At 39.9% G+C, this 27,757-nt stretch overlaps 1 protein-coding gene across 9 annotated transcripts in view; it reads left to right on the forward strand.

Annotated features, from left to right (window-relative positions):
* Positions 1-27,757, forward strand: part of CDIN1 (CDAN1 interacting nuclease 1) — a 481,663-nt gene that overhangs the window by 172,780 nt on the left and 281,126 nt on the right. For all 9 annotated transcript variants that reach the window (XM_056546010.1, XM_056546009.1, XM_056546013.1 and 6 more), the window contains one exon: positions 9,199-9,271. In XM_056546010.1, the coding sequence (XP_056401985.1) occupies positions 9,199-9,271 (73 nt within the window). The remainder of the gene's footprint in view (positions 1-9,198; positions 9,272-27,757) is intronic.

Genomic DNA, 27,757 nt, shown 5'->3' on the forward strand with positions numbered 1-27,757 from the left:
AGTATTTTTTTGGTTGCGCCATGCATTTTATGGTAAAGTGAGTGATGGCATTACAACGGACAACTGGTTCCGCAAAAAACAAGCCCTCATACTAGTCTGTGGAAGAAAATATAAAATAGTTAAGATTTTTTGAAGGCAAGGAGGAAAAAATGAAAACGTAAAGCGTACCCGTCAGATCCAACTAATTTTTTTTTTTTATATATCACTCAGTACCTAATCCTGACCATGAACATCAAATTTTTGTGTCTAGCCCCTTTATTTTTTTTTATTACACTTTTAACTTAGCTCACTAGTCTGAATTCCTCTCAAAGGGAGGAGGCGTGGCCTCACTGTGCAGGTCTCCGCCCCCTCCCTCAGTATGCTGTCTGTGTGAACTAAAAGGAAAAGAAAAACTAAACAGCGGACACACCTCCCTATTCACACTTTGCTCCAAGGCACTTCACGCGTCAAAGTATTCACACTTACTTCACCGAGGGGAGTCTTTCCTGGTCAGAACTCCCCTCGTGACTGCAAGCTTATCGTCCCACTCCGAGGCTCCAGCAGTTTCAAACAGGTAAATTTCTTGGTATATCCTCCATCCACAGGCTGTGTTAGCTTTGCTACTACAGTGTAACGGATTAAGAAGACTGCAGTCTCTCAGTAGTTACATACAAGAGATTACATTTATTGGAACGGGACATTTAAAACATAGAAAGGTTCCGATTCGTTGCGGAGGGACTCCTCCTTCCTCAGGGAATACTAAACACATGAGCTCCTCTTCCTATTAACCCCTTCAAACCCGGAAATTACATCAAGTTACAAAGCCCACCCTCCATACATGCTAAATTTACACAATAATACATAAATTAAGTTTATAAAAACACATAGATGATAAATTATACCCTCTCTGTCTCCTTTAGGTTATATGGGAATGAATTCCTATTCTTTCTCCTGTACTATTACTCACTACTGAATCAGCTCCACATTTAATGATATTACACGTCCCGCATTTATTTTTATTGCACTTAAATACTCCTTTTTTGCTCTCACTTTTATTTTTATTCTTGCATTTTTTAACCAGGGATATGAAGGTGCGATTTCTTGTGCAATTGTTTTCGCCCTTCTATAGATAAAATTGGGTTCATTGTTCTTTCCTATTGCTTCTTTTAAAAAGGAATCACATTCTAGTATGGACCAATGCTTTTTACATAGTTACATAGTTAGTACGGTCGAAAAAAGACATATGTCCATCAAGTTCAACCAGGGAATTAAAGGGTAGGGGTGTGGCGCGATATTGGGGAAGGGATGGGATTTTATATTTCTTCATAAGCATTAATGTTATTTTGTTCCAGGAATGTATCTAACCCTGTTTTAAAGCTGTTAATTTTTTCTATTTGTTTCGTATTTTTAGAGTATCTAGTAATGAGGGCTGTAGTATATTGTTTTTCTTCTTTTTCCTTTCTTTTCTTTTTATTTCCCATCCTTTGTTCTTCAATCTGCATCTCTCTATTAATATTATCGGCTTTCCTTCTTGCTCCTTTTATAATTTCTTTGGGGTATTGTTTGTCCACAAATCTTTTCTCAATAATTTTTGCCTGTTTTACATAATTTTCATTTTCTGAACAATTCCTCTGGATCCTCGTTAGTTGCCCAAAAGGGATATTGATTTTCCAATTTTTTAGATGTTCACTCCCAAAGTGCAGATAACCATTAGTATCACATTTTTTGAAAAAAGGTTTTTGTTTCTATCCCTTCATTTTTGTTATATATTTCCAGATCTAAGAAAGTGACACTTTCTTTTTCAACTGTATCAGTAAAATTAATTCCCCAGTTATTAGTGTTTAAAATATTAACAAAATCCTTAAAACTTTCCTTACTTCCTTGCCATATTAAAAACAAATCATTTATGTCTCCTAAAATGTTTTATATTACATAAAAAACTGTTATTATTGTGTATAAAAACCTTTTCAAAACCCCCCATATACAAATTAGCGAAAACCGGTGAGCATTTCGCACCCATCGCCGTACCTTTGTGTTGTATAAAAAATTATTAATTGAAGGTAAAATAATTGTCAAGGAAGTAATTTACGACGTTTCGGAGACCACGCCTCCTTTTTCAAGTATCCCTGAGGGATACTTGAGAAAGGAGGCGTGGTCTCCGAAACGTCGTAAGGTGTCGACGCAAACTCCAGTCTGTTTCCCTTCGTGAGAGGAAGGTCCATGTACTGAAGGAAGCCCGGACATGGGGTGAAGACTTCCTACAGCTTGGAGAGTGTCGAGCGCATCCAAAGAAGGTACACTTTGGGTGAATTGAAATTTTGTAACATCTGCTTTTTGCAAAGACTTTGCCTGACATATTGTGAATTTTTTTTAAATGTTTCACTGAAAGCAATTTATAAAGCAACAAAGTTGTTGGTGGCGTTTTTACACTTTTGTCTGCTCACATCTCCCCTAGCATTAGCAAAACTACAACTCCCAGCTTGTCCTCACTGACAGTAGGGGGACAAGCTGACAGTGGGAGGATTTTCCCTGCGCTCACAGCTGTCAATCAAAGAAGTGTGTCCATGACGTAGGTGATGAAGCATGGACACAGCAGGACTAGTATGTGTTTAAGCAGATGGGGGGGGGGGGGTGGACAGTTCTTTCACTGGATTTTTCAGTATGAAATTTTTCTAATGAAAGCAATTGCAAAACCTATTGATTTTGCATGCTTTATAACATATTAAAAGTTTTTGTATCTGACAGTGCCCATTTAACCTGTTGGGGACAAAGGGCGTATGCATACGCCCTTGTGTCCTGATACTTAAGGACGAAGGGCGTATCCATACGCCCGTGGGAAGTTCGGTCAGCAGGCCCCCCCGTGCAATTGCCCAGGGGGGTCATCAAACCCCCCTCCATGTCGGCGATCGGCGCAAATCGCAAGTGAATTCACACTTTTGATTTGCGCCGATTCCAGGTCATATGGGATCTGTGGTGACCCGATGACCCGGAATACAAGGGGGATTGCGTTTGTCTAAGACCCCTACGATTCCCCTGAAGGGATAGGAGTGAGGTGGCAGGGGTGCCACTCCTCCTATCCCTGCTATTGGTCGTCAGAAGCGACGACCAATAGCAGATCGGGGGCGGGGGGGTTAACTTTCGTTTTCCCCGTCCTGCCCACCCACAATAGGCGGGGCAGAATTGGGAAACCGAAGAGGGCCGGGCGCCGACGTCTACTTACCCATCCGGAGGCAGCGGGCGACGGTGATGTCGTGCGGCAGAGGAGGACGGCTCCCTGGATCCTACGGAAGCCGGTAAGTTGCCTAGCAACATCTGGAGGGCTACAGTCTGAGACCACTATGCAGTGGTCTCTTACCTGTAGCCCTCCAGATGTTGCAAAACTACAACTCCCAGCATGCCCAGACAGCTGTTTGGGCATGCTGGAATATGTAGTTTTGCAACAGCTGGAGGGCTGCAGTTTGAGACCACTATACAGTGGTCTCTAAACTATATCCCTCCACATCTTTCAAAACTACAACTCCTAGCATGCCCAAACAGCTGTTTGCTGTCTGGGCATGCTGGATTTGTAGTTTTGCAACATCTGGAGGGTCACAGTTTGGAGATCACTGTGCAGTGGTCTATAAACTCTTGCCCTCCAGATGCTGCAAAACTGCATATCCCAGCATGCACAAACAGCAATCAGCTGTCTCGGCATGCTGGAAGTTATAGTTGCGTACCTCCACCAGTTGCATAACTACATCTCCCAGCATGCCCTTCGGCGATCAGTACATGCTGGGAGTTGTAGTTTTGCAACAGCTGGAGGCACACTGGTTGGAAAATTCTGAGTTAGGTAACAGAACCTAACAGAACCCAGCTGATGCAACAGTACCAGCATGCACAGTCTGTCAATACATGCTGAGAGTTGTAATTTTGAAACAGCTTTTGTACAGGGTACATTCACACAGGAAGGTTTACATTAAGTTTCCTGCTTCAAGTTTGGGCTGCGGCAAATTTTTCGCCGCAGCGCAAACTCCTAGCTGGAAACTCACCGTGACATGCCAGTGCGAATGTACCCTAAAAACACTAAGCTACACTAACACAAAATAAAGGGTAAAACACTACATAAACACCCCCTTACATTGTCCCCCCAATAAAAATGAAAAACATATTGTACGGCAGTGTTTCCAAAACGGAGCCTCCAGCTGTTGCAAAACAACAACTCCCAGCATTTCTGGACAGCCACTAACTGTCCAGGCATGCTGGGAGTTTAGCAACAGCTGGAGGCATCCTATTTGGGAATCACTGGCGTAGAATACCCCTATGTCCACCCCTATGCAATCCCTAATGCAGTCCTCAAATGCGCATGGCGCTCTCTCATTTCGGAGCCCTGTCATATTTCAATGAAACAGTTTAGGGCCACATATGGGGTATTTCCGTACTCGGGAGAAATTGCACTACAAATTTTGGGGGGCTTTTACTCCTTATGAAAAGGAAAAGTTGGGGGCTACACCAGCCTGTTAGTGTAAAAAAATAAAAAAATTTACACTATCATGCTGGTGTTGCCCCATACTTTTTATTTTCACAAGCAGTAAAAGGAAAAAAAAAAAGACCCCCAAAATTTGTACAGAAATACCCCATATGTGGGCGTAAAATGCTCTGCGGGCGCACAACAAGGCTCAGGAGTGAGAGCGCACCATGTACATTTGAGGCCTAAATTGGTGATTTGCACAGGGGTGGCTGATTTTACAGCGGTTCTGTCATAAACGCAAAACAATAAATACCCACATGTGACCCCATTTTGGAAACTACACCCCTCACGGAACGTGACAAGGGGTATAGTGAGCCTTAACACCCCACAGGTGTTTGACGAATTTTCATAAAATTTGGATGGGAAAATGAAAAAAAAAAATTCACTAAAATGCTGGTGTTACCCAAAATTTTTCATTTTCACACGGGAAAGTAGGAAAAAAGCCCCCCAAAATTTGTAACCCCATTTCTTCTGAATAAGAAAATACCCCATATGTGGATGTAAAGTGCTCTGCGGGCGAACTACAATGCTCAGAAAAGTAGGAGCGCCAATGGGATTTTGAAGAGAAAATGCCAGAACAATGGACCCCCCCACATGTGACCCCATTTTGGAAACTACACCCTTCATTTAATGTATTAAGGGGTGTAAAAGTGAACATTTACGCCCCACAGGTGTCTGACAGATTTTTGGAACAGTGGTCCGTGAAAATGAAAAATTTTATTTTTCATCTGCACAGCCCACTGTTCCAAAGATCTGTCAAACGCCAGTGGGGTGTAAATACTCACTGCACCCCTTATTAAATTCTGTGAGGGGTGTAGTTTCCAAAATGGGGTCACATGTGGGGGGGACCACTGTTTTGGCACCATGGGGGGCTTTGTAAACGCACATAGCACCTGACTACCATTCCAAACGAATTCTCTTTCCAAAAGCTCAATGGCGCTCCTTCTCTTCTGAGCATTGTAGTTCGCCTGCAGAGCATTTTACAACCTAACATGGGGTATTTCCATACTCAGAAGAGATGGGGTTACACATTTTGGGGGGCATTTTCTCCAATTACCCTTTTTAAAAATGGTAAATTTGGTGAAAAAACTGCACTTTAGGGAAAAAAAAAATTTCAATTACACATCCGATTGTAACGAAAAGTCGGCAAACACCTGTGGGCTGTTAAGGCTAACTGGACCCCTTGTTACGTGCCTTGAGGGGTGTAGTTTCCAAAATGGTATGCTATGTGGGGTTTTCTGCTGTTCTGGCACCATAGGGGCTTTCTAAATGTGACATGCCCCCAAAAACCATTTCAGCACAATTCACTCTCCAAAATCCCATTGTTTCTCCTTCTGAGCCCTCTACTGCGCCTACCGAACACTTGACATACACATATGAGATATTTCCTTACTCGAGAGAAATTGGGTTACACATTTTGGGGGGCTTTTTCTCCTATTACCACTTGTAAAAATTCAAAAACTGGGTCTACAAGAACATGCAAGTGTAAAAAATGAAGATTTAGAATTTTCTCCTTCACTTTACTGCTATTCCTGTGAAACACCTAAATGGTTAACACACTTACTGAATGTCATTTTGGATACTTTGAGGGGTGCAGTTTTTATAATTGGGTCATTTGTGGGCTATTTCTAATACGAAGGCCCTTCAAATCCACTTCAAACCTGAACTGGTCCCTGAAAAATTAAGATTTTGAAAATTTGTGAAAAATTGGAAAATTGCTGCTGAATTTTGAAGCCCTCTGATGTCTTCCAAAAGTAAAAACATGTCCACTTTATGATTCAAATATAAAATAGACATATTGTATATGTGAGTCATATATAATTTCTTTGGATTGTCTATTTTCCTTACAAATAGTGAGCTTCAAAGTTAGAAAAATGCAAAAAATGTTTGATGCAAGCATCAATGAAAATTTATGACTACCATAAAGTAGAATATGTCACAAAAAAACAATCTCTGAATCAAATTTATAAAAGCATCCCAGAGTTTCTAATGCTTAAAGTGACAGTGGTCAGATTTGCAAAAAAAATGCTCCTGTCCTTAGGGTCATAATGGGCTCCATCCCCAAGGGGTTAAAGCCCAAATGGGCTGTGTCCTGAAGGGGTTAAAGCAGACAGAAGTAAAATCATTGTGTAAAAAAGACCTAAAAATTAAGATCTGACCAAGTAATAAGACTGTAATTTGCCTAGCTCATGTATGCTTCACCATGTGTTAGATATTCACCATCTTCGCGAGTTCAGCTTTTATTTCTTACAATGCCACGGGCTTAAGATTTCTCTGCGGTTTTACCTAAATAGTGCATAGATATAATTTGGTTGAACAAATACTTTTTCTTGTGACAGGTTCACTTTAAGATATGATATTCTAATTGTACTTGATGGTCGCTTTGAACACTGCTTGTCTAGACGCTGGGAAAATAAGACTCATTAAATGTGATACCTCGTTCTCCAGTCAAATTGGTCGATAGCTAAATAAATACCTGTGCTGCTTCCAAGCAGTATAGAAACAATGATGTCAGAGGCACAGGCACTATTAACTCTTGTATTTGCCGGAAACTGTGAAATCATTCAAGACCTGTTAGAAGTGAAGATGGGGAACAACTCAACATCTGGTTGGTGACAGGATAGACCCCCGACTATATGGAAAACAACTCAAATAAATGATCATTTACTCTAGATCAAGATGAAAGGGTGATGAGATTATTAACTTTGAAAAGCTGTCAGGATATTCATTATACAAGTCTACGTATTACAAAGAAGTCTTCTTCTAGCCAAGTGTTTGAGGACATTGATTACATTTCAGGGTGTAATATAAGAGCTGAGTATTTTATGTTAAATGTCACATGTCATCTCCTCTTGTCATTAATGTTGTGGGGAGAGCTTATGTTATCCAGGGTCACCTAGATGTCTTCAGTTATCATCATTTCAGGGCAATATACCAATAGATTTATTTGCATTGTATTAAAATATCTTCAGTATTCTATTAAATAGAAGCATTTTAGAGGGAATTTATCATTGGTCCTTGTGTGTTGCTTTTCTCTGTTTTTTGTATTAAATTTAGCAAGAAATGTATTTAAAGTTTGCACATTGTGTTGTAAACTTTGAGCAAGAACACTAGAGGAGGCTGTAGAATTAAAATATGTAAACAAATAAATAAAATAAAAAATCCTTTTTCTAGAGCTCTGCTTGGGGTGGTGTAGATCTGTGAATTTTTCTGTACTTTGCATTCTATATTTGGAAACTCGTACTTCCTAAATTCCTGACCACTGCATGCACGACCAGTGAAAATTATCTACCAAGTTTTTGCCAAAAATCTCTTCTGAAAAGATATGTAAAAAAATTACATCAAAATGAAGATTAAAGGCAATGATAATTTCCTCCGTTTATGATTACATCAGTTCTGTCTCAGTCTATACATGTAAACAAAAATGTTTCTGTTCACTGACAACAACTAGAAATGTTGAAAAAGGTGAGGAATTAAAAAGTAATATGTATAAAGGAACTTGTACCATTTGCTTATTGATCTGCTGTTCACAATATAATCCATCAATCTGATTTCCAGGAAAACCACCTTATGGTTTATTTATTGTGAGACATTGACAGGAATGGTTGTCGGGGATTGCTATATTTTTCCCAGGTTCCTGTTGTATGTGAATACCAGGTTTCTAAAAGGGGATATCTCGTCCAGGGAAAGCTGGACAAGATGTGCAAAATCCAGAACTAGCACAATCCCTGGGGAGACTGGCAGGTTTGACAGTGAGGCCTTTCACTCAAAGTTTTCAGACTAGCCCAGATCAGCACAGGTTCTGTTTGTAACAGCATCTGCTGGCATACAAGTCATGGTACTCACCGGCACCAAGCCACAGTGTCTGCACCACATCTCCACTGTAGGCCCTGGGCTTCTCCCTCTGGACTCATTCCTGTAGCTTTTACAACTGCTATAGTTAGTTAATGGGTCAGTTAGCGCTTTTCTTAAGTTTCCCTCACCAATTCCTGTCGAGCACCACATATATATGGTTGCTCCACACATCTCCTGTTGCCTGAGCAATTGTGTAGTTTACTTCTAGCAAAGGTCTTTGACTTCTGTCCTGCTGATCTGTTTTCCTGACATTGCATTTGTCTTATTTCTTGGCACTCTTGTGGTAGTTACTTGGTTTCCCCCATGCAGCAGAAGTCCAGATTCAGGGTGAAAACTAGAGAAATACTTAGATCTGCACCCAAATTTTGGCCAAAGTCAAACTGGTAGGTGACACAGCAGGTCCAAACCGGTTTGGGCATTACAATGTTACTTGAGAGATTTATGGTATACTTGTGTGGAACTTTGGACACTTTCTTACATAATTGATTTACTCATTAGTAAATTTATGGAAAAATACCAGTAAAAACTTAAAAAATAGGATGTCAATTCGGACAAAACAACCAATGGATCTTTGCTGTGATCTTTGGCCTAGCCTAGGCTTCCAATAATGGGATTAAGCACATCTCAATGATCAGAAAAAAATTGCCTCAATAGACTCTTAATAATACCAATATCTTTCATTAGTCTGTTTTGCCATGCTTGTGTGGTATTGCCATATTGTTGGTATTGCAAGGGCTGAATATTAATTAACCCTTTTTACTCATGGCTTTGTGTTTTATCAATCATAGCATTTTTGTTGATACTACAGATACATGGACATCATTTTTATAATACATTCTATTCATTCTCTTCCACAGGTAGACTTCTCTCCAGCCTTGATTGCGCGGACAATTTTGGAGCACTTTCTTCAAGTTCAGGATGGAGTCATACGTAAGTCTCATTTATGGCAAATTGTTTTGATTTTTTAGGGGGTAAATAAATATGAGTGTGTTTGCCCTTCAGATTGCCCAGTGTCCCATGTTAAAGCTATAACGTAACCTCTAATTGATCAACAAGTGCAGATGAGATCTGTATTTTAGATTATCATTATTTGGTAGCAAATAATTTAAAGAACTGTATGGGTTATAAAAGGATATCCTTTTTCCCTAGAAACAGTGTCACTCTATGTTGACTCTGGTGTTAAAGGTCAACTTTTATTGAATGTAGTTGAGCTACAATACCAGACACAATCCATGGACAAGAGGGGTGTGGTTTGTGGACCATTTATCTTTTAAAGTGTACCTGTCATTAATAGAGATGAGCGAAGTTACAGTGATTCGATTCGTCACAAACTTCTCGGCTCGGCAGTTGTTGACTTTAGCCTTCATAAATTAGCTCAGCTTTCAGGTGCTCCGGTGGGACGGAAAAGGTGGATACAGTCCTATGAGACACTCTCCTAGGACTGTATCCACCTTTTCCAGCCCACCGGAGCATCTGAAAGCTGAACTAATTTATGCAGGCTAAAGTCAGCAACCTCCGAGCCGAGAAGTTCGTGACGAATCCAATTACTGTAAGTTTTCTCATCTTTAGTATGTAGATAATACTATTAAATGAATATTTGTAGTACAATACTGTCCCTTTAGCTATTGCCTGTGTGAGGGCAGGACAAGCAGGGCTCTGTGCAAACTCCTGGCTTGTCAATCATCCTGATGTCAGAGCTGGGAGCATGTCGCAGAGCCTCCCTGCACAAAGCCCTGCTTGTCCTCGGTGTACAGAGCCCTGCTTGTCCTCACTGCACAGAGCCCTGCTTGTCCTCGGTGTATAGAGCCCCGCTTGTCCTCACTGCACAGAGCCCAGCTTGTCCTCACTGTACAGAGCCCTGCTTGTCCTCTGTGCACAGAGCCCTGCTTGTCCTCTGTGTACAGAGCCCTGCTTGTCCTCTGTGTACAGAGCCCTGCTTGTCCTCGGTGTACAGAGCCCTGCTTGTCCTCGGTGTACAGAGCCCTGCTTGTCCTCGGTGTACAGAGCCCTGCTTGTCCTCGGTGTACAGAGCCCTGCTTGTCCTCGGTGTACAGAGCCCTGCTTGTCCTCGGTGTACAGAGCCCTGCTTGTCCTCGGTGTACAGAGCCCTGCTTGTCCTCGGTGTACAGAGCCCTGCTTGTCCTCGGTGTACAGAGCCCTGCTTGTCCTCGGTGTACAGAGCCCTGCTTGTCCACCCACACATCCTGTATTTAGACTCCCCACAGAGACACACAGACAGTAGCTGTAGGGACAAAAATATACACATATTTAACCAATGTATATCACAAGTATACATATAATAGTATTATCTACATTATATAAAAAGTTTTTCTTAATGACTGGTACACTTTAAACAAGTACTTTAATTTGACATAAAAATCAAACATTGCTGACATCCAAGGCAGTATGGCAGCCCCCATGAGATCTGCCACCATCCATCATCTTTGGTCAGTATAAAGGAGACCTATCAAAAGTTATATTTGAACGGCCTCTTAGCATCAGCATTCTACTATAATTCATGTTCTTGAATGGTTGACCTATGTGCATAGTTGTTGATGGTTCTGCCATTTATAGATCCAAATCACCATCCACAGCATTGTCCACAATATACTCATAACTGCCAGTGTTCAAGTGCCTTGATAGGTGACTATTAATGAACAGTGAACTTGAGAAATTAGAGCAGTAATATGATGTTACCACAGTGCATCGGCCTAAATTCTACAAAGAAGTACCTTTTTATACATTTTAATACACACTAAAAGGTTTTGTGTAGGTTATGGTAGGTCAACTTTGGCTCATAAAGACAACTTATTTTACATATACCAAACTATGGACATCATAGAGGTGTCTATTAAGTAAAAGCAACTCATAGTCTTGCTGTCCTTGTATTACATAGTGAATGGCCACCATGTATTACTAAATTTTTCTCTCAGCTTTCCCTGTTGAAAACAAATGATTGCCTGGGTTCCAGGAGCCAGACCTGTGACAATGAGCAATTTCTATCTTTGTCAAGGTTGACTGAATAAAACAACCATTAGATTACCAGTGACATGGTCACTCTTGTATAATAGCATCTGTCACTTGCATATTTATCTTTACATTATCCATGCAACGGCAAAATGTTCAGCTGCACTGTACACAGACGTCTGTGAGAGCATTCACTCTCTTATATTCACTCACACCAGTCAGTCATTTCATAGAATACATATCTTTGTTTATACTTTTTAAATGTGTTCGCTATCCAGAGGAAACTTATGCACTCCTTGCAAGTTGTTGCCTTAGGTCAAGTTTTAACATGGGAGCGTTAACCAATGAATACTATAATTTTTTTAATTTATTTAATGGAATACAGTTTAACTGTAGTGTCAGTAATAGTACCTTTTGTGCCCATAAATCTACTGTGTATAGATGGTTTCAGGGATGGTCTGATAGGACACTGGATCTGGCCACAGAATGTAAAAATACTTCCCCCAATATCTTATAAAAGAGCTCTTTAGAGGCTTCTTTTGGGTAGTGTACCTCTTGGTGAAAGATCGTTGTCTGCTAGACATGGATCTAGAATGTTCTCAAAGACTCTTTGCCTAGTTAAAATACTTTAAAAGAGGGTGCATCTTTGGAGTAAGAGAAGCAGGGTGGCTGTTTCACTGAAATACCCACAATCTAGGCCTTTTGACCAAGTTGTGTGCGGTTGTTGGGAGCAGTGGTTGTGTGAGGGCACATATACACAGCAGACAACCCAGACAGACCACCAGTAGAGAGGACTGACTGATCCATCAGCAAGCATGAGCAGCTCCCAGAGTTTTCTTGTCCACCATCCAGACATAAGTGGCACCTTCATTTCACACCCCTATCTCTGCCTGGACTATTTTCCAAAGCTTAGCAGACGGAAATTAGATTTGACTGCGCCCATTATTTGTCCTGCCATTTACAGACAGACAACGTTGCCTTTATTTGCAGTGGTGATAGAAATGAGAAACTTAGACTGATGTGGACCTAGACTGTATCATCTTTAGCAAATAATCCAGGTTCTGTGTGTGATCCGTCAACTATTTGGTTTAAGTATAGCGGCCTTATAGGGGTACTCCGTTGGGGAATTTTTTTTTTAAATCAGCTGGTGCTAGAAAGTTAAACAGATTTGTAAATTATTTAAAAATCTATTTAAAAAATCTTAACCTTTCCAGTACTTATCAGCTGCTGTATGCTCCAGAGGAAGTTTTGTAGTTCTTTCGGGTCTACAAAACAAAAGGAGAAAAAAGCAGATATACTGTACTAAAATGCAGTCCACACCTATCAGTAACAACAATATTCTGTATAAAATATTAATATTTATTAGCAAAACATATACAAAAATAGATGGATACAAAAAGACACAGTACAATTGAAAAAAATCTTTATTAGCAAAAAAATGTGTAAAACATCCCAGAATGAAGAGGCTACCTTACAGAGCATAAGTATAGCAATGAATGCAAAAGTAAAACATGAAAACCAGTGCAAGACACCAGACAGGGGATTAGACGGATACAGGTACAGTATAAACAGGTCGCAACATGTGCCCCCCACAGAGTTAACGCATTCCATCGCTGTTAGGCAACTTCCTCAGGTTTCCAACGAATGTGTCTGCCAGATTGCAACACTTCCTTGGCCTGTCCAGTCACCAGATCTATTGCCAATCAAGCATGTATGGCGGACCAGCTTTGGCAACCTAAGAGTGTGCAGAATCTACAGGCCTAGCTGCCATATGTGGACAAATGTGCCACATGATGCCATACTGTATGCTGTGAGGTCTAACCCTATCTTATCTTGTATCCAGGCTAGCCTCTACCCCAAATCCTCCTTCTAATTGCAGTTTTCTTCAATAAACTTATCCCTTTGCTCCTATATTGTAATAATAATATGCCAATGCATGGATTTCCAACAGAGGACTACAATATAATTTGGAACCTTTAAAATCCAGAAACTGAAGTCTGAGCATAGAGAAACAATAAGGACATTCCTTATAGCCACAGATTTTGTTTCCAACATTCTGTTTTTGTCTTTCCTAATGTGGTGATCTAGAAAATGCCACTATCTATGGCTGATGCCATTTATTATTTTCAGTGATGGCTGCTTTTCCCCCTCTTCTGTTAAAAGTCTTAAATGATATGTAACACACCCTCTACCTCTTCAGAAGCTTAGGCTGTTCCTAACCAATAATTTACAATGCAGCTTCGGCTTAACAGATTTCACTAGGTTTACTAGGAAGTTAGTGGCAGTGGAAAGGATTTCCCTTACATGCAGAATATAATTTCTGCAATTGGGATTGCTAGGTAATTTACACAACCATACTAAGCCATACAGCTTCTTATCCTTTTATATACTCTACTCTGTATATGAACATCTGAAAATCTGAATGTTTTGATTAATCTTTCAGCTACCATTGGCATACTTACTAACACTGAAATAACCAAAATCAGAATGTTTAAGCTTGACCACCTAAAGGATGTCCCCAAAATGGCCCTTTTTGGGGGGTTGGGGTTTACATAAAACCCTTCCCTTTTGCAGTCAAGTGTTCAGGACTGTCTTGAAAAAAAAAATAGGACTTATGCATTAGGCCTTAGGGTTGGGATTTACGTAATTTCTGATAACAAAAATTCAGTGTGTTCCTCTCGGTAGTACTGCTAAACTGTGCTGCTTTGGGAAGGTTCTGGACAAAATCAGTTTCCTTCACCCTCTGGCTGTATTTCCACTTCTGGCTTTGGTTCAAAAACTGCAGAAGTAGTTTTCTAAGAAAGCCAGCCTAAGGGTAGGACTACATGTTGCAGATATGATGCAGATTTTGCAGCAGAAAATGTACCAAGGGGTACAACACTTTCCTTTAGATTTTCCCATTTCTGCCTCTGGGTCATTTTTTTGCTACAGAAAATCTGCAGCGTATCTGCAACGTGTTTCCTAGCCTAAGCATACATTTACATTTGCATATTTTGCTGCAGATATTCTACAGTGAATTTTGCTACCCATGGAAATCAATGGGTACCAAAGTTAGCTGAGGAAAATGTGCACGTGTAATACTGCCATTTGATTTTAGAGCCTCTGGTGCTTCCCTGATAAGCGGGGTAGAAAACAGTTTTGAGCACTACTCAGGTGGACATACATATTGTTATACACTTTGAAAGCCAAGTGATGCCTTAGGGTTTTAACAGCGTTATTCTTTATGGATCTTTTCAAGAGCATGTAAATGGAAAATGTTCATTTTTAAGATCTTTACTATGAATTTGGTGGCACAAGAGCTCTACTGTGTTTGTGTTTTTTGTAAAACTGCCTGGAAATGTTCTTTTGACACTGTGTGATGATATTAAAGGGGTACTCTATGGAAGTGTGTGTGTGTGTGTATATATATATATATATATATGTGTGTATATATATATATGTATATGTATATATATATATATATATATATATATAAAAGCTTCAAAGCCACCTACTACCTGGATATGTTCCCTGTAAATGATTGTGCCTGATATGCATTGCTCCTGTGGCCTCTGTTTTAGTCTCTGGCTGCTTGATATTCTTTACCATCCTTCACTCCCTCTGCAGCATCATACTAAAAATGCAAGTAGTCATTGCAGCTCTGCTCTCTCTGCCATCTAGCTCCCTCTCTGAGAGCAGCCCCGCCCTCCTGCTCTGTGTCAGAGATTCATTGGCTGAGGCTGTATACACCTTCCAGCTCTCAGCACTAAAGGAAAAACTCTCTAAAAGAAAAACTGTTTTGAGTTTGATTGTGAGTTGTGATTGGTTGCCGGGGACAACAAAGTACTCATAAATAGCATATTTTGTGATAAATAACTGACTTACATGATTTGTACCACATTTACTATGAATTTTAGCCTTCATGGTATAGTTCCGTGGCATGCAAGCGACTCAGTGCGCTACACATTGCTACAAAATTGTGACATATCGGTAACGTAAGGCAATAGCAAGTATACACTAAGACTAGACAGTCTAAAGATGCACCAGATTTATCAAACAGCCTGAATCACTGTGATTAACCTGGCTAATTTTTTCAATGCCTAGTCTTAGTTTGTTCATATTGTCTAACTCAAGACAAGATTAGTAAATCTAGGTCAATGTGCTTTGAGCAGAGCAGTACATTGAGAGGATCAATTGGGTAATGGGTGACTACTGAAATGGGTTTCTGCCAACATCATTCTAATGTAGTCAAGATTGACCATAGAGTAAAGCTACGAACAAACATTTTTGTTAGATGGTTTATTTTTTATTAGAAAAAAAGGCCACAAAGAAGTGCCCCCTCAATTTTTACTTTTTAAGATGCAGTTTTTGTGGTGTTTTTGAAAAATATAGTGCATATTAACCCCATCCTGACCCTTGACATAGCTGCATATCATGGGAAGGGTATGGGAGTATGGTGCGGGGTCGTTCCTGCTGCAACCTGTAGATGCCTGCAGGCTTTAGCAATAGAACGACAATAACAGAGATTAATGGAATGCAATAGCATTGGATTGCTCTATGAAAGCAATCTACTGATGGCTTAAAGGGGGTGCCAACAAATGTGTTTAAAAAAAATAAATAAATAAAAATAAAAAGGTTTTAAAAATGTAAAAAATCCCCCCTAATAATAATGTAAATGTCCCCCCCCCTTTCAAATATAAAAAAAACAACAAAGTGTATTAGCTATCATCTTAACGATTACATTTTTATATTCATGATCCTGCACTCAAATGTAATAAAAATGTGATAAAAAAAAAACTACACAGAAGTGGTACTGTAGGACACTGGAGCTCATTACCTCAAAAATAAATGGTAACACGGCCCCGTAGGTGAAAAATAAAAAAGCTATAGGGGTCAGAACACAACAATGAATATAATTTTTTTTAAATTTTCACATTTTTTTTTTTTTTAAACCATAAAACAAAACATAAATCTTGCCAGTTTGGTACCATTGGAATCAGAAAATAAAGTTTTACCGTATTGTAAACTTTGAAAAAACTATTGCACAATTCCCCCCAAAAATTCCCAATTTTGTATTACATTTACGTTTTTTCCTAGCTTTGTAATACATAACATGACAAAAAAGGGCTAAAATGAAAAGTACAACTTTTCCAAGAGAAAATAAGCCCTAATACAACTTTGTACAACTTTGGAAAAATAAAGTTATGGGTTTTAGAAGGTGAGGAGCAAGAAATTGTAAGCCACAAATCAAAATTCAAGGGGTCGTGAAGCATTTAGTATAGGTGTTTTATCCCCTACGATTTTTTCATTACAAGTCATGTGACTCAGGGCTTTCTATTGAAGCACTGTAAGAAAAGAAAAAAAGCAGCAGGAAAAAAACCACCAATATTTATTGCGTTTTTTTTCTACCATTTTCTTTTTCCTTCCATAGAAGTCAGTGGGAGGAAAAACACCAAGATTTCATTAAAACATCATACCATCAGCATACAATCTGGTATTTTAGAAAACTGCCACTAAGCCTAAAAAGAAAAACGCCATGTGGGTGTGGTGGTTCTTATTTCATTATTGCATGCCACCTAACATCTGACTGAAACTTTTTTGGCCCAAAGTATTGCCATGTGGTAATTATGCAAAGTTATTTTTTTTCCCCAAAAAAATTATCGCCTGTATGTTTTCAGCCTATGGCTATGTTCACACTGTGTGAAAAATACAAGGATTTTTTTTTTAATGCTTGTTTTTGCACCCACTTTTTCAGATTGCAGACAAAAATGCTACACTATTTTATATTAATTTTTTTTAAAATTTTTTTTACTCAGTTTGATCATAGCCTTATAATTTAAAACATTTCAATCTACATATTTTTTATAGCTCACGCCTTTAACTTCATTCAATCTTGTCGCGTTTTGCTATATCCATTGCATTGCTTGTTTAAAATTTAGGCTATTTTATTTAGAAATCATCATCTTTTTTTTTCTTTTCTTTGGAATGTTAATATTTTTAGATGCTGTAATATTTCCTCATAGAATATATAGCATCCTCCTATAACCCCACAGTCCGCCCAACACCAGAAATAAAACCTTGTCAACATTTAACGCCTTTGTTCTTCTTGTGAATTCTTTGCTTGTGTTGTCACGTTGTCCTTCTGCCCTACAATACTCCTCCCGCACAGTAACACCGAGCTCAGCGAGAGGGTAGGAGGAAATACTCTGCTGCTACTAATAATAATAAAAAAATAAATAAAATGAGAAGAGATGAAAAGAGCAGCGCTTCAGGAGGAGGTTCAAACTTAAATTAATTTGCCACTGAAAAAATACATTTTGTTATTTTCTCCGTGTCAACTGCATGATTAAAACTGGCTGTTAAGTGAGCTCAGGGGATCTTCTCGTAAAAGATTTATGAGTAATGTTCAGTGCAATATTCAAAGTGAGCCATGAATATCAGGGTAATTGCTCTCTCTGCTGCTTCTTTTACTAGGCACGAGTTTGTCAACTACGCCATAAATATTTGCCTAGTCTGGTGAAAAAAAAGACAGTTCCATCGCCTGCATTTTTTATTACCTGGTGTTATGTTTACCTTTTGAGTCCCGCCTTTAGGCACATAGGTAATCTAACAATAAAGAAGAAAGGCAGCAAATAATTCTTTGTGGATTTCATCTTTCCTGTTTTTTTTTTTTTTCTTTTTAGAATTCCGTTAGCTTTTAGAGCTCCATTGTGCACGCTGTACCATGCACGCTTAAACCTGGCTTGCCTGTACATCAATAGGATCACTATGCTTAGCACTTTGCTTTTTATAGGCAGCTAAATTATGTTGAGGAACACGATCTAAGAGACACGTTGCCCTTATAAAATTTATTTTTTTTCCTTAATTTTTTAATCATTACTCAGTTTTTTTTTCAAACTTTTCTTTAGAATTGGTATATTATTCCAATAACATTCTATTGGATGTATCACAAGTAATGTAAAAACATTAGGAGCCAAGATATGTTTTTTTTATAATGTAGCAGAGCCGAGCTTGTACAGTGTAGGTTTTTTTTTTTTTTTGCAATTTCATCTGGGGTTTTACGTAGGACTGCATGTAAAATCTACCCGATTGCACATTATGGTAATACTTTGTTATGACAAACAGTGCAGCCTCAGGAATTAAATGACACATTTTGCACTGCTACATCTGTTTATGTTGATAGTTCCTTATTTTTATTTATTAAATGGCAAAACAGATATTGTATATTCCGTGAAAGCACCCACATATTTTTAGGGTGACTCCTAATTGTTTAATCCAAGCTTGTTTTGCATTCTTTCTAAGGACCTAAAAATGTAACATATTATACTCAGCATGCTGAAACGCGCCGACGCTTTGTGAGCAAATCACATGATGTCAGAACAGCACGGCTTTAGATTTAATCAAGAAAGAGATTAAAGTGACTGTGTCTCCACTCCCTCCCTCTCCACAAGTCTGCCGCAGCATAGCCATTTGTCAACGTCAGGCAGTCTGATTGCTTTGGACCTACTTCTATCCGACTCCCGTCAGCCAGCACAAGGGCAAAGCAGGCAGATTAGCCTGTATCATACCCAGTAAAGCAAAATTCATTGAGTGGGGTAATTGTAAAGTTAATAGACTGACTGTAAATGTGATGTCTATTAATATATTTCTTTTTCTATTAAACAGTGCTCTTCTTTTATTTTTGTGTATATTTTTTCCAATGAGATTCTCACAGATCTGATATGAAGGTATCAGTCTTTTATACATGCAATGTGATTGCTTTGACTTATATTCAATCTCCGCTGATAACATAAAATATGTTTCCTTGTTCAGGTTTTGATGTCTGTTCATCAGAGTAAGCAAGTCTGTGCATTGATCTGGTCATTGTATCTGTATTGCTTTATGTTAGACAGGAGTAAACTAAACATGGAAAGCATGGAAGATGTCTGGTGATATAGTCATAGATAAATAGTACATTTTTTAGAAGGGGGTGTTCCAAATCACTGTCCTTGGCAGCCTTATGCTATACACAGGGCTGTATTTGCCACTAGGCACCCATGAGCCTGTGTGTATGGTAACAGTGATTGGGGGGGGGGGGGGGGCAGCATTTCACTGAGTTTAACAAACAAACTATAAATACTTTTGATTTAGCTGTTGCCCCAAGCTGTGGCCTTAATATTTTTTTCCCCTTTAGTGGAGTCCACATGGTTAAAAACTGCTGTGAAATTCCCCATGTTAGGATGTAAAATGCTCTGCGGGTGAACTACAATGCTCAGAAGAGAAGGAATTACATTTGGCTTTTAGAAAGCAAATTTTGCTGAAATGGTTTTTGGCGGGCATGTCGCATTTAGGAAGCCCCTATGGTGCCAGAACAGCAAAAAAAAAACAAAACAAAAAAAACAACCCACATGGCATACTATTTTGGAAACTACATCCCTCAAGGAATGTAACAAGGTGTACAGTGAGCCTTAAAACCTCACAGGTGTTTGACGACTTTTTGTTAAAGTTGGATGTATAAATGAAAAAAAAAAATGTTTTCACTAAAATGCAGTTTTCCCCCCAAATTTTACATTTTTACAAGGGGTAATAGGAGAAAATGACCCCCAAAATTTGTAACCCCATTTCTTCTGAGTATGGAAATACCCCATGTGTGGACGTCAAGTGCTCTGCTGGTGCACTACAATGCTCAGGAGAGGAGGACCGCCATTGAGCTTTTAGAGAGAGAATTTGTTTGGAATGGAAGTCAGGGGCCATGTGCATTTACAAAGCCCCCCGTGGTGCCAGAACAGTGGACCCCCCACATGTGACCCCATTTTGGAACCTATACTCCTCACAGAATATAATAAGGGGTGCATTGAGTATTTACACCCCACTGGTGTTTGACAGACCTTTGGAACAGTGGGCTGTGCAAATGAAAAATAACATTTTTCATTTTCACGGACCACTGTTCCAAAAATCTTTCAGACACCTGTGGGGCGTAAATGCTCACTGCCCCCTTATTACATTATGTAAGGGGTGTAGTTTCCAAAATGGGGTCACATGTGGGGGGGGTGGGGGTCCATTGTTCTGGCACTATGGAGGCTTTTTAAACACACATGACCTCAAATGCCGGACAAATTTTCTCTCCAAAAGCCCAATGAAGCTCCTTCTCTTCTGAGCATTGTAGTGCACCAACAGAGCACTTAACATCCACACATGGGGCATGTTCTTACTCAGAAGAAATGGAGTTACAAATTTGGGGGGCTTTTTTCCTATTTTGCCTTGTGAAAATGAAAAATTTAGGGTAACAACTTTAATGAAAATTCTTCAAACACCTGTGGGATATTAAGTATCACTATACCCCTTGTTACATTCCGTGAGGGGTGTGGTTTCCAAAATGGGGTCACACGTGGGTATTTATTTTTTTGCGTTTATGTCATAACCACTGTAAAATCAGCCACCCCTGTGCAAATCACCAATTTAGGCCTCAAATGTACATAGTGCGCTCTCACTCCTGAGCCTTGTTGTGCGCCCGCAGAGCATTTTACGCCCACATATGGGGTATTTCCATACTCAGGAGAAATTGCGTTACAATTTTTTTTTTTTACTGCTTGTGAAAATAAAAGTTTTTTTATTTTTTTACACTAACAGGCTGGTGTACCCCCCAACTTTTCCTTTTCATATGGGGTAAAAGGAGAAAAAGCCCCCCAAAATTTGTAGTGCAATTTCTCCCGAGTATGGAGATACCCCATATTTGGCCCTAAACGGTTTCCTTGAAATAAAACAGGGCTCTGAAGTGAGAGTGCGCCATGCTCATTTTAGGACTAAATTAGGGATTGCATAGGGGTGGACATAGAGGTATTGTATGCCAGTGATTCCCAAACAAGGTGCCTTCAGCTGTTCCTAAACTCCCAGCATGCCTGGACAGTCAGTGGGTGTCCGAAAATGCTAGGAGTTGTTGTTTTGCAACAGCTGGAGGCTACGTTTTGGAAACACTGCCGTACAATACGTTTTTCATTTTTATTGGGGGGGGGGGGGGACAGTGTAAGTGGGTGTATATGTAGTGTTTTACCCTTTATTATGTGTAAGTGTAGTGTAGTGTATTTCGGGTACATTCGCACTGGGCGGTTACGGTGAGTTTCTCGCTAGGAGTTTGCGCTGCGGCGAAAAATTTGCCGCAGCTCAAACTTGAAGCAGGATACTCGCTGTAAACCCGCCCATGTGAATGTACCCTGTTTTCAGCTGTTTTCAAAACTACAACTCCCAGCATGTACTGACAGACCGTGCATGCTGGGAGTTGTAGTTTTGCAACAGCTGGAGTCACACTGGTTGGAAAACCTTCAGTTCTGTTAAATAACTCAGTATTTTCCAACCAGTGTGTCTCCAGTTGTTGCAAAACTACAACTCCCAGCATGTACTGATCGCCGAAGGGCATGCTGAGGATGTAGTTATGCAACAGTTGGAGGTACACAACTACAACTCCCAGCATGCCGAGACAGCTGTTTGCTGTTTGGGCATGCTGGGATTTGCGGTTTTGCAACATCTGGAGGGCTACAGTTTAGAGACCACTGCACAGTGATCTCCAAACTGTGACCCTCCAGATGTTGCAAAACTACAAATCCCAGCATGCTCAGACAGCAAACTGCTGTGTGGGCATGCTAGGAATTGTAGTTTTGCAAGATCTAGAGGGCCACAGTTTAGAGATCACTGCACGGTGATCTCCAAACTGTGGCCCTCCAGCTGTTGCAAAACTACAAATCCCAGCTGTCTGGGCATGCTGGGAGTTGTAGTTTTGCAACATCTGGAGGGCTACAGTTTAGAGACCACTGTATAGTGGTCTCAAACTGTAGCCCTCTAGATGTTGCTATGCAACTCAACGGCTTCCGTAGGATCCAGGGAGCCGCATCGCCGTCCTCTTCTGCCGCTGATTGTGACCAGCTGCCGCCGCCGATGGTTAAGTGGACTTTGGCACCAGTCCTCGTTTCCCCGTTCTGCCCAGCCTACTGTGGGTGGGAAACTGAAAGTTAACACCCCCCCCCCCCCCCCGCCCCCGATCTGCTGGTGGTTGTCGCTTCTAGACGCCCAATAGCAGGGATAGGAGGGGTGGCACCCCTGCCGCCTCACTACTATCCCTTAAGGGGGATCATGAGTGTCTTGGACAACTCCAATCCCCCTTATTTTCCGTGTCACCGGAAACCCGTATGACCTGGAATTGCAGCAAATCGCCGTGTGAATTCATGTGGGGGTCTAATGACCCCCCTGGATATTTGCACTGGGTGCCTGCTGATAGATATCAGCAGTCACCCCAGTCCGTACGCCCTTGGTCCTTAAGTACCAGGGAGGAAGGGCATACCTGTACGCCCTTTGTCCCCAAGAGGTTAAGTTCAATGTTTTGTTAATCTGAATGTGATGGATCAGAACACAATAGTCTAAGTTGGTGAAATGAGAAAAATATATAAATAAAACTATTCTTTAGAAATAGAAAACTGACATGTGCATATGTATTCACCCCCTTTGTTAGGAAGCCCATAAAAAGCTCTGGTGCAACCAATTACCTTCAGAAGTCACACCATTATTGAAATGATGTCCACCTGAGTGCAATCTAAGTGTTACATGATCTGTCATTAAATAAACACACCTTTTTTGAAAGGCCCCAGAGGCTGCAACACCTAAGCAAGAGGAGGCCTCAGTAACCAAACACTGCCATGATGACCAAGGAACTCTCCAAACAAGTAAGGGATAATGTTTTGAGAAGTCAGGGTAAAGTTATAAAAAAAATATCCAAATCTTTGATGATCCCCAGGAGCACCATCAAATCTATCATAACCTAGTGGAAAGAACATCGCACAACAGCAAACCTGCCAAGAGACGACCGCCCACCAAAACTCGTGGACCGGGAAAGGAGGGCATTAATCAGAGAGGCAGCAGAGACCTAAGGTAACCCTGGAGGAGCTGCAGAGTTCCACAGCAGAGGCTGGAGTATCTGTACATGGGACCACAATAAGCTGTACACTCCATAGAGTGTATGGCAGAATGGCCAGAAGAAAACCATCACTTTCAGCTAAAAACAAAAAGGCACGTTGTGACTAAAATTGAATCTTTCGGCCATCAAAGAAAACATTATGTCTGGCGCAATCACATCACCCAAAGAACATAATCAGCAGCCGGGACTGGGAAATTGGTAAAAGTTGAGGGAAAGATGGATGGTGCTAAATACAGGCATATTCTTGAGCAAAACCTGTACCAATCTGTGCCTGATTTGAAGCTAGGACAGAGGTTCATCTTCCAGCAAGGCAATGACCGCCAAAAACACTGTTAAAGCAACACTTGAGTGATGTAAGGGGGAAAATTTAGATGTTTTGGAATGGCATAGTCAAAGCCCAGATCTTAATACAATCGAAAATATATTCTCCATAGGGTCTACTACTCCCCTAGTGACCTGTTTAAATTTGGTAAAAGAGCTACACCAGAGTGCCCAAGATGCAAAATGGTGAATGCAGACTTGCTACACATGTTGTTGGGCTGCACACACATTCAGAAATTCTAAGCAGGTGTAACTGAAGGCCTGCAAAGTAAACTGGGGTGTGTCATTTCTAATAGTTGTAAAGATTTGATATTGGTAGAGACGCAAAATGTAGGAAGCTCATCCAATATGGTGTGTAAAGCTCTCTTATATGCAAGATTATTGATCTTACGTAAATAAATAAATCCAGTAGCACCGGATTTAAAAGAATGATTATCGGAATTACAAAAGCTTCGAAAAAAGGTTGTGGTTGAGGAGAAGAAAAGGGAGGTCGAATTTGGCTTACATTGGTAATATTGGCTAATACAGTGGTTTGTTGAGTCACAAGGGAAGTTTAATGTATTTGATTCATTTGTTCAAATTTTTTTTATTTAGATATTTTTAAATTACAACATTGCTTTCTTTCTCTCTCTCTCTCTCTCTCTCTCTCTCTCTCTCTCTCTCTCGTGTTGGAGGGAGGGGTGTGTTTGGGAGGGGGAAGTGGGATTGCACCTTGCGTATTATTGTATGTAATACTGTATGCAATATTTGATTTTCTCTATATGATATTGTGAAACCATATTTAAAATGCCAGAGGTCAGAGTTAAAGATTGCTGTTCACAAGTGCAAACCATGCAACTTGAAGGAGCTGGAGCAGTTTTACAAGGAGGAATGGGCAAAAATCCCAGTGGTTAGAGGGGTACTCCGGTGAAAACCTTTTTTCTTTTAAATCAACTGGTGCCAGAAAGTTAAACAGATTTGTAAATTACTTCTATTAAAAAATCTTAATCCTTCCTGTACTTATTAGCTGTTGAATACTACAGAGGAAATTATTTTCTTTTTGGAATTCTCTCTGATGACATCACGAGCACAGTGCTCTTTGCTGACGTCATTATAATAATAATAACTCTATATTTATTGTTGTCCTCAGTGGGATTTGATCCCAAGGCCCCAGCACTGCAAGGCAGCAGTGCTAACCACTGAGCCACCATGCTGCCCTTAGCATACATCCGCTATGCACTGTTGCTAAAATGGACAGAGATGTCAGCAGAGAGCACTGTGGTCGTGATGCCATCGGTGTTCCAAAAAGAAAGGAATTTCCTCTGTAGCATTCAGCAGCTAATAAGTACTGAAAGGATTAAGATGCTTTAATAGAAGTAATATACAAATATGTTTAACTTTCTGGCACCAGTTGATTAAAAGAAAAAAGGTTTTCACCGGAGTACCCCTTTAAGATGTTGCAAGCTCATAGAGACTTAGCCAAAGCAACTTGGACCTGTGGTTGCCGCAAAAGGTGGCTCTACAAAGTATTGACTTTAGTGGGGTCAATAGTTATGCACATTGACTTTTTCTGTTATTTTGTCCTATTTGTTGTTTGAAGATGTTTATTTTATTTTATTGTATAGCAAAGTTGTTGGTGTGTTCTGTAAATTAAATGATCTAAATCCTTAAACAATCCATGTTCATTCCAGGTTGTGAGGCACCAAAATAAGAAAAAAGTTAAGGGGGTGAATACTTGCAAGGCACTGTAGGTAGGCACAGCAATTCCAGTGCTATTTCAGCAGCTTAGAGGATTCAGTGCTGAGAGGCTGGTCTCTGGGTACCTGGATTCTCCCTACTAGGGTGCTTCTGCCAGTAGAAAGTTATTTTTTCCACTTAAACTTTATCTTTCTGCACAGATAATTGAATCCAATAATTTTGCAGGTTACACATAGCTAATATTATTAACCTTGGTATACAAAAAAGAAGGTTGCTGCAGCACTCTTGGTCAAAAGATCGAGTCTCTTAGCGCACTTTTCGATCAAAACATGTCACCCATCCACCATGCTGAGGTGACCTCACTGCAGATGGGACCCTAACACGCTCCTTCCACTCACTTCTGCTGGGCATATAGCCTCTAACTGGGTGACATGCAGGATCCACTATCAATTTAAAAACCTCCTGTGAACAGGGAGGGGTGCACAGCTAAAGAGGGTGCCACTCCCCTAAAAGAAAAATAACCAGCACAACTACCTAATACAAGGGGGCACACAAAGTATACAAAAAAATAAGGTTGGAGCAGCACTCTTGGTCAAAAAAGGGAGACCTTCAGTCCAATTTTTGATCAAAACGAGTCCCCCATCTACCATGCGGAGGTGGCCTCACACTTGGGCATTGGATATTGCCAGCAACATCATAGCTCTATGCATAAATCCAGTCCTAGTGTTTTATTTTATTTTTTGTAGTTGATGATGGAAACTGACAGAAGGTTCATCCGCACTAAACCCAATACACAGGATTATAGTGCGGGTGAACTGGATTCAAATTATGTATGGTTTTCCTAGATCGACACCACTGACCCGGAGATACAGGGTGTATTAGCCTCTGATGCTAATATGTAAATGTCGTTCTTGGCGCAATGAAGGTGGGACCCAGAATCCCTTCCTTTATGTGTATGTGTATTTGCTCACACCCACGCTTTTGAGTAAATACATGTGTACGTGAATGTATATGTCGACATCCTATGGACAGTTTACAGATGTATACATGACACAGACGTCAGAATCGTAATGTGAACCCAGCCTTAAAAGTTTGTAAATGGAATAAAGCTTTGATTTTTTTTTGTCAAACTCTGAAATTCTACTTTTTAGCAAAAAAAAAACAAAAAAACTTTTTCTAAATTTCTGTGGGAGGTGTCACCAATATTATCATCAAGACAGTCTTTAATGCCACTACTTTATTGGAAATGCTACATCTTTGTCCGGCTTGCTGAAAAAAGCTTTGTCACAAGAATTTTAAAACCCACTCTTATCATTCACATTGCTTAGACCTCAGATAACAAAAGACTCAGTGGAATGGTCCAATAATATCCTTCCACATTCTCATCATTTCAATAATTTCTATTTCAACTTCTGCACAGATTCCTAATAACAATTAACCACAATGCAATTAAAATGATGAATGTCTTTCCTTTCAGTGCTTGCTCAGCAATGTGTAGACCGTATCTGTCCCAATTATGGAGCTGCTAAAAGCAGAAGTGGCAGAAGAGGCTGTATTTCCAGGAGTTTAGCTTCAGCACCCAGCCTTAGTATTTCTCTCCCTAGAGATGACATTTGCTGCTTACAATACAGTTTGGTCTTTTTCAGGCTGATGAGCTCTCTTGTGTGCGTTTAGTTTGTACTTTTTTATTTTTTGCAATTAATGCATTGCATGTGTATCTATAGTAGTTTAGAGTAGCCATATTAGTCTAGTGATACAGATGTAAAACTTGTGTGTATGTATATATATATATGTATTTATATATGAGTGTGTGCGTGTGTGTGTGTGTGTGTGTAGAATGTGTAGAAAGATAGATACACATGAACACACTTTTTTTTTTTTTTTTAGATGTTCATGTATTTCTTTGGCATGGCCTGCGTAAACACATGAATAATTACACGTCATTACTTGAATGATCGATTAATGAATGAAAGTGATTACATACTTCATTGGAAGTGACATGTATTGAACATGTTCTAAGGGGTTATAGATTAACACCACAAAGGAGACATTAGTCTTAAATTGTACATATTGTTTCTTATTTTAATCTAAATAGATTCGGTACACATTAAAATCAATATTTATAGGTTTAATTTAAATGTTTTTCCAAATCTCCCTGTTTATCTTTATACATCTTTAATTTTTAGACTTAGGGCTCGTTCACATTGCCATCTTTCCCTGGTACAGTGGGGATCAAAAGTTTGGGCACCCCAGGTAAAAATTTGTATTAATGTGCATAAAGAAGCCAAGGAAAGATGGAAAAATCTCCAAAAGGCATCAAATTACAGATTAGACAAGTTTGGGCACCCTGCAGAATTTATAGCATGCACTGCCCCTTTGTAAAGCTGAGACCTGCTAGTGTCATGGATTGTTCTCATTCATCTGGGAAGACCAGGTGATTTCAATCTCAAAGGTTTTAAATGCCCAGACTCATCTGACCTTGCCCCAACAATCAGCACCGTGGGTTCTTCTAAGCAGTTGTCTAGAAATCT

The sequence above is a fragment of the Hyla sarda genome, chromosome 11 (genome assembly GCF_029499605.1).
Source record: "Hyla sarda isolate aHylSar1 chromosome 11, aHylSar1.hap1, whole genome shotgun sequence".
Lineage (NCBI taxonomy): Eukaryota > Metazoa > Chordata > Amphibia > Anura > Hylidae > Hyla > Hyla sarda.